At 45.9% G+C, this 7,549-nt stretch overlaps 2 protein-coding genes across 5 annotated transcripts in view; both read right to left on the reverse strand.

Annotated features, from left to right (window-relative positions):
* Ebp (EBP cholestenol delta-isomerase) overlaps positions 1-4,566 on the reverse strand; it is an 8,606-nt gene extending 4,040 nt beyond the window's left edge. Inside the window, exons 1-2 of the mRNA XM_021188466.1 lie at positions 3,851-4,566; positions 903-1,261 (exon numbers count right to left, since the gene is read on the reverse strand). Coding sequence (XP_021044125.1) covers positions 903-1,203 — 301 coding nt within the window. The 5' untranslated portion in view covers positions 1,204-1,261; positions 3,851-4,566. The remainder of the gene's footprint in view (positions 1-902; positions 1,262-3,850) is intronic.
* A 299-nt stretch (positions 4,567-4,865) lies between these two features.
* Positions 4,866-7,549, reverse strand: part of Porcn (porcupine O-acyltransferase) — an 11,833-nt gene continuing 9,149 nt past the window's right edge. For 2 of the 4 annotated variants that reach the window (XM_021187359.1, XM_021187354.1), the window contains one exon: positions 4,866-5,300. In XM_021187359.1, coding sequence (XP_021043018.1) covers positions 5,199-5,300 — 102 coding nt within the window. In that variant the 3' untranslated portion in view covers positions 4,866-5,198. The remainder of the gene's footprint in view (positions 5,301-7,549) is intronic. The other 2 variants (XM_029534412.1, XM_021187357.2) reach the window with 2 other exon arrangements.

A 7,549-nucleotide genomic window follows, 5' to 3' on the forward strand; every position in this document is an offset into this window, starting at 1 on the left:
TAGAGACATGAGCTCTGAGGTACTGGTTAGTTCATATTGTTGTTCCACCTACAGGGTTGCAGCCCCCTTCAGGTCCTTGGGTACTTTCTCTAGATCCTCCATTGGGGACCCTGTGTTCCATCCAATAGCTGACTGTGAGCATCCACTTCTGTGTTTGCCAGGCACTGGCATAACCTCACAAGTGGCCGCTATATCAGGAGCTACAGTGTTTTATACATAAAATAAATTAATTAAAAAAAGAAAGCTGGTCTACAAAGTGAGTTCCAGGACAGCCACGGCTATACAGAGAAACCCTGTCTCGAAAAACCAAAAAAAAAAAAGAAAAGAAAGATTAAAAAGAAAAGCCCAGCCCTCCTTAATTTCAGTTTCAGGGGATTGGGTGCCTTCTTCCTGCCTGCATGGGTATGTACAAGGCATAAACACTTATGTTCAGGCAGAACATTCATAAACACAAAGTAAAAATTAATAAATTTGGGCTGGAGAGATGGCTCAGCAATTAAGAGCACGAATGCTCTTCCAGAGGTCCTGAGTTCAAAGATTTATTTATTTACTATATGTAAGTACACTGTAGCTGTCTTCAGACACTCCAGAAGAGGGAGTCAGATCTTGTTATGGATGGTGGCTCACAACCATCCATAATGGGATCTGATGCCTTCTTCTGTGTGTCTAGATAGCTACACTGTACTCATATACATAAAATAAATCATTTAAAAATTAATAAATTTTAAAAATAAAGAATAAAGAATCCCAGCACAGAAAACAACTGTTCAGGGTTTTTTTTTTAAAAAAAAAAAAAGTTAACAGAATTAGAGAAAAAGAGAGAGCATTGGTGAGTGGGTAATTATCAAAGTGAATCTCTACCCAGAAAATCCCCTCCCACAATACAAGAACTCGGGACTCACAGAGTTGGGATAAGAAGGCTTGGTCTTCCAGAAGGATGTCATGGTAGAGAGAGAACCAGCCCTCGATCACAAGGTGAATGAAGGTACACACAACAAACCAGCACAAGGCCAGTCGCCGCCCAGCTCCAAGTGGGACAACGGAAGCTCGGCTAGACAACAGCCACGTGATCACGATTAGGCCCCCGGAGATGGAGAATAGGACAATCAGGATATGCGAAGACAGGAGGTCATTAGGCACGAAGTTGTCCAGCTTCAGGTGCCTAGGCCAGTACGGGTGCAAGGGGACCATATTGGTGGTCATGTTTCTATGGGCCGCTGGCAGCTTCGTACATAAACGGAGGACAAAGGAACAGAAAAACCTGGGCAAATACAAAGCACGTGGTGAGATAAGCCAAATCCAAATACTTTTCAACAAGAAATGTAAGCAAACTGTATCTATTATTTGACTTGTAAGCCTGAACTTTATTTTATTTTAAGATTTATTCATTTATTATATGTAAGTACACTGTAGCTGTCTTCAGACACTCCAGAAGAGGGAGTCAGATCCTGTTATGGATGGTTGTGAGCCACCATGTGGTTGCTGGGATTTGAACTCCGGACCTTCGGAAGAGCGATCAGGTGCTCTTACCCACTGAGCCATCTCACCAGCCCCCAAGCCTGGATTTTAAAAAGACCAAGTTTAGCTGAACCTGGTGTTACATGCACTTATGCAATGAGGCCCAGACCTTGAAGGCAGGTAGATCTCTGTAATACAGTGAGTTCCAGGTTAGCCAGGGCTACAAAATAATACTCTGTCTCAGAAGAAGAGGTGGGGAGAGGGAGAGAGGGGGAGAGAGAGAGAGAGAGAGAGAGAGAGAGAGAGAGAGAGAGAGAGAAAGAGAGAGACACAGACAGATAGAGAGAAATACAGAGAGACAGAGACAGAGACAGAGAAGACAGACAGTCTTGGAATATGTAGTTCTTAATAGGATGTCTCCATCAAATCTCTCTGCTCAGAGCTCAGGGCATGCCAGGGTAGAGAAGGTGGAAAGAATGTAAGAGCCAGAGTGGGTGGAGGATTCCAGGAGAACAAGGCCATCTGAATAAACATGAGCAAAGCTTACATGAACTCACAGAGACTGAAGCAGCCAGTATAGGGCCTGCATGGGTCTGCTCCAGGTCAAGAATATAAGCGGGGTGGGGGGGGTGGGGGGTGGGGGGGGGTGGGGCTGAAAACATGGCTCAGAGGTTAAGAACTCAGAGGTACTGAGCTCAATTTCCAGCAACCACATGGTGGCTCACAACCATTGCTAACTCCAGTTCCAGAGGATCCAACACCTTCTGGCTTCTGTGGGCACATACATACATGCAGTCATAATGCTCATACATATAAAATAAAATAAATCTTAAAAAGGGACCATAGCTCAGATCTGAAACCTTATAAAGAATAGAGGCTTGTCTGAAGCCCCTGGCAAGTATAGCAACAAGAAGCAGGCCTGGCTTGTAACTGGAGAGCTAGTTAGAAAATCGAGTAGCCATGAAAAGGAAAAAGGTCCTCCTCATGCTCCAGGTAGTAAAGGCAGAGATTTTGATGTATTTGACAAGGTCACCTGTAAAAGAACTATAAACCCTTCTGCAAAACAGCACAAACCTGTCAAAACTGGGCTCAAATCCAATGTCCTTGACAAACATGTATAAAGATTTCTTTGATCAACAAGTTTTCTAAACCGGACAGTGGTGGCGCACGCCTTTAATCCCAGCACTTGGGAGGCAGAGGCAGGCGGATTTCTGAGTTGGAGGAGGCCAGCCTGGTCTACAGAGTGAGTTCCAGGACAGCCAGGGCTACGCAGAGAAACCCTGTCTCGAAAAACCAAAAACCAAAAACAAAACCAAACAAGCTTTCTCTACTGTCTTCACCGGCAAGTCGGTACTGAAATCTGGTCCTCAAGCACAGTGCATTTAAAAAAAAAAAGTACACAAGCACACACTTTTCTTAACATTCCCACTCAGTTATATGACACTTCATAGTAGCACATTCTGGAGGCCGAAGCTGAAGGATTGCCATAGCTAGCCTGGTCTACATAGAAAGTTCAGAGAAGCCGGACATGGTGACACACGCCTTTAATCCCAGCACTTGGGAGGCAGAAAGTTCAGGGTAGCCAGAACTAAATAGCAAGATACTACATTCAAACAAACTTCGACATTAAGTAGCTTTCAAGACCTCCAAGTCAGCCTTCTGCTGGGCGCCTAGGTGCCTTCTTCCCTTTGTCAAGTGCAGCTTGCCTTTCTGCTTTAAGAAACTCTAACTTTGCTTCATTGTGATACATCCTATCATTTTCTTACACAGCGGGTTTCAAGGCCGCTGGTGCACCTAGGCAGAGGCTCCTGAGGCTCTAAAGAGGAATCATCAGACTGCATGCACTGCCAGCATCACCGAGTTGTACTTCTTGTTGCTAGTCAGGGTATGATAACAGTCTGGTGGGCGAGTCACTGTTACCAAGCCAGGTCCTAGCACTTTGGGACTCAGTTTGTTGGAAAGACACAGGAATGTAGCCTGGGTGCACTGTAGGGTCCAGTGGCTGGGATTTAACTGGACGCTACTCCCACCCGCGGGGGTTGCAGAGATTACGAATCCGAGCTGTGGCCCCAAGCACCGGGTTTCAAAAGCAAGACTACAGGCAATCAGTGCGCCACCCTGTAACAAGCCAGGAGTAGCAAAGGCAGGGGGTCTCACGGGCGGCGCTAAACAAGAGAAAGGAAAACTACGCCCAGAGACCACCAATCACAACCAGAACCCTCCACTGTAGCTGCCCAACGAGAGGGCGAGTCTTCCGTCGTCTGGACAACCGATTTAGGGCCCGGGTCCCGCGCAAGCGCAGGGTAGGGCAGGGCTCGCAGGCAAACCGCTGTCGTGGAGGGTCTGGGCACGTGGAGGGACTCGGACAAACTGGCTGGCGGAGGGCACTCACCCCTGGCGGCGCGATCGCGGGGCGACTTCCTAACACAGGCTTGCGACTTTCCAGGAAGACCTGCAGGCTCCCTAATAGCCCCAGTTCCGCTCAGCTCTCGCGCTTCCCCGCCCGATGGAGCGGACCAATAGTGAAGTGGAGAAGGTGGCTTCTGCCAATAGGAGTCCTCCGTATGTCGCAGGCCCTGTCCTCGCCTATGGTGTCATCTTCCCTGTTGGCTGAGACCGAGTCAGGAGTGGGGTGGAGACCTCCAAGGTCGGTGGGCGCTTTCTGCCGATAGCAAATCTATGCTATTCTGAGCTTCAATTTCTCTGTCCTCTTATCAATCGCACAAGATGAGGCTGAAATTTGAAACCCTCAACATTTACTAGTGAACCGGAGTTGCGTGGTCCTCTAAGTTTTCTAGGCAACCAATCAGTTCTCGGACCCATTCTTAGCCCAAATGCAAAGAGAATATGACAGGTGGATTACATTCAGTACAAACAAACCTAGCGCCCACCAGAGCTCAGAACTCTCCAGTCCCAACAGCATGGGACACCTTCAAACCCTCACTCCTGCTGAGCAGTTGGTGTAGAGACTCTCAGCCGTGCCAGTTCTTAAAAGCCAAACAGAAGGCATGACGGTAAACAAGTTGGCAAACAGACCTCGTCAGCATTCAGTCAGAAAATAGATCATCTCAAACTGTCATTTTAATTATTACCTACGATCAGCAGGCATCAACCCTTCATCTGTCTTGCTCTACCCCGCCCTGTCCGAATCTGATGAACCAATCAGAACAGGGATCCCCCAATTCTCCATGATGTATTACTAAGCCTCCCCCACAAAATCTGTTCCTGCTCTACGCAAGCAGGACCAGGTCCCCGCCATCATAGACTCATTAACCAATCACAGACCATCTTGAATTCATCGCGAATAGATCACAATTTTCCCTCTCCTCGATTTTCAGTTTCCAAACCTTTATCTGTGGTGGGATTTCTTTGCTTTCTCCTTTTCCCCTCGGATCAGTGAAAAAACGAGCCTGTTGTGTAAGTTCTACTTTTATTTGACAATAACAAACGCATATAAAAAAGGGAGTCGGCAGGCGCGGAGGTCCTGGATCTGCTCTTCTCTGCTTTCCCAAGTATCCACCGTTCCTTGGCCCCAATAAGGACCACCCCCTTCCTGCCTGGTGGCGGGGTGAGGATTGACAGGCATAGAAAGGTTGTGTGTGTTCCTATGTTGTGTAGAGGGGTGTTGGGGCTCAAGAATGGATAAGGGACAAGGAGTAGAGAAAGGGTCTTTTCTCATCCCCCATCAGAGTTGGCACCCTAAGGAGGGGTATTGAAGGGGATTATGATGGTCATATGCCTCAGCCTATGAGACGGTAGAAGATCCAGCATCCAAAAGTGACCCAGTGACTAGCCCAGCTGAGCTCTGACCACTTGTGGACAGTGTACGCCATGCCGTAGCCCTGTGGGAGAGAAACAAGTCATGATTTTGAAATTCAACAAGGACAGTGAGGCTCAGGAAAACCCATCTTTTGCCCAGGGATCTTTGGTATTTCATATTCCTGAGTAAAAGAAGGGTCTAGGTGCTTATCAAGGGTGACCAGATACAGTTTGGTTTCTTCTTCTTTAAAGATCATTTTAAGGGGCTGAGTATACAGCTTGATGGGAGGGTCGACATGGGGAGGCCTCAGGTTTTGTTTCCAGCACACCAAAAAGAGTTATTTTGAAAATGTGCTGGATGTGATAGGCCATGCTGATCCCTGAAGTCATTTGTATATGAAACCACTGGAAATCTGAGTGTCTACCAATAAGGGGCAAAGTAAACCCTGACAAATTCTTTCAAAAAAAAAAAAAAAAAAAAGGAAGACTGTGTACTTAAAAAATTGGGGGAAGCCAGACGTTAGTCCCAGCACTTAGCAGGCAGATTTCTGAGTTCGAGGCCAGCCTGCTCTACAGATTGAGTTCCAGGACAGCCGGGGCTACACAGAGAAACCCTGTCTCAAGGGGAAACAAACTAGGGAAAAGAAATTAAAATATAGAGTGCATATTTTTCATATGCTTTGAGGAAGTGGGTTAATAAAATAAAAATGAATGTGTGGACATTTTACAGTGAGTCTCTACAATACTTACTTTTTGGTTTGTTTTAGGGTGCTAAAGATCACATTCCAAGCATGGTAATTAGACAAGGACTCTACCACTGAGCTATACTTCCAGCCCTAAAGTCTTGTTTTTCAAGGCAGGGTTTTTCTGTGTAGCCCTGACTGGCCTGAAGCTTACTATGTAGACCAAGCAGGCCTCAAACTCACAGAAATACATCTGCCTATGACTCCTGAGTGCTGGGACTAAAATCATGTTCTACCACAGCCAGCACTGAACTGTTTTAAGAAGTGGTAAAGCCTGATGTGGTGGTGTGCACCTGTAATGTCGATTTGGGAGGCTGAAGCAAAGGCTGAAGCAAAGAGCGACATTTTCTCTAAAAAGAAACCAAAGTGGGACTGACGGCTGACACATGTAATCTTTTTGTTTCTCTCTCTCTCTCTCTCTCTCTCTCTCTCTCTCTCTCTCTCTCTCTCTCTCTCTCTGTGTGTGTGTGTGTGTGTGTGTGTGTGTGTGTGGAACTCACTCTGTAGACCAGGCTGGCCTCCTCGCCTCTGCCTCCCAAGTGCTGGGATTAAAGGCGTGCACCACCGCCGCCCGGCTAATCTTTTTGTCTCAAGACAGTGTTTCTCTGTGTGGCCTTGGCTGTCCAGTAACTTAATCTGTAGACCAGGCTGGCCTTGAGCTCAGAGACAAGGCCTGCCTCTGCCTCCTGAGTGCCTAGCTGCAAATTCAGATTTTCTACACTCAATCTGAATGAAAAAATTTTTTTAAATGTTTGTAATTAGGAAAGTAACATGAAATTTTATTTTCAATTAAGAATTTTAAAACTGGGGAGAGAGGGCTCAGCAGTTAAGTATGTTGGCTGCTCTTCCAGAGGTCCAGTGTAGTGGGAGAGTTCAATTTCCACCACCTACATGGTGCCATCTGTAACTGTAGTCCCATGTGATATGATGTTTTCCTGTGGTGTACATACATGCAGACGAAATACCCATATACATAAACTATATAAGTAAATCATTTTTTTTTAAAAAATAGGGGTTGGAGAGATGGCTCAGCAGTTAAGAGCACTGACTGTTTTTCCAAAGGTCCTGAGTTCAAATCCCAGCAACCAAATGGTGGCTCTCAACCATCCAATCATGAAATCTGACATCCTCTTCTGGTGCGTCTGAAGACAGCTATAGTGTACTTAGATATAATAATAAATAAAAATAAATAAAAGAACTTCGAGACTAGCCTGGTCTACATCGTGAATTCCAGGATAGCCAGGGCTACACTGAGAAACCCTGTCTTGAAAACAACAACAAAATTTAAAAACTGAACTACTGGAGAGGTTAAGACAGAAGATACGGAGTTTGAGACTTGGAACAATGTCATCCTATCTCAAAAAAAAAAAAAAAAGAAAAGCAAATTTTAGATTCTTCAAAAGCCATATGAACTAATTTTCAAATTGAGAATTTTTTTCAAAGTAGGGTCTCAGTTATGTTGCACAGGTGACAATGCTGCTGGGCTCACAGGCCATCCTTGCCTTGAGACCAGTCTGGGCTACATGAGTCAGTCTCTCTTTCTCTCCTCTCCTCTCCTCTCCTCTCCTCTCCTCTCCTCTCCTCTCCTC

The sequence above is a fragment of the Mus pahari genome, chromosome X (assembly GCF_900095145.1).
Source record: "Mus pahari chromosome X, PAHARI_EIJ_v1.1, whole genome shotgun sequence".
NCBI classification, from domain to species: domain Eukaryota; kingdom Metazoa; phylum Chordata; class Mammalia; order Rodentia; family Muridae; genus Mus; species Mus pahari.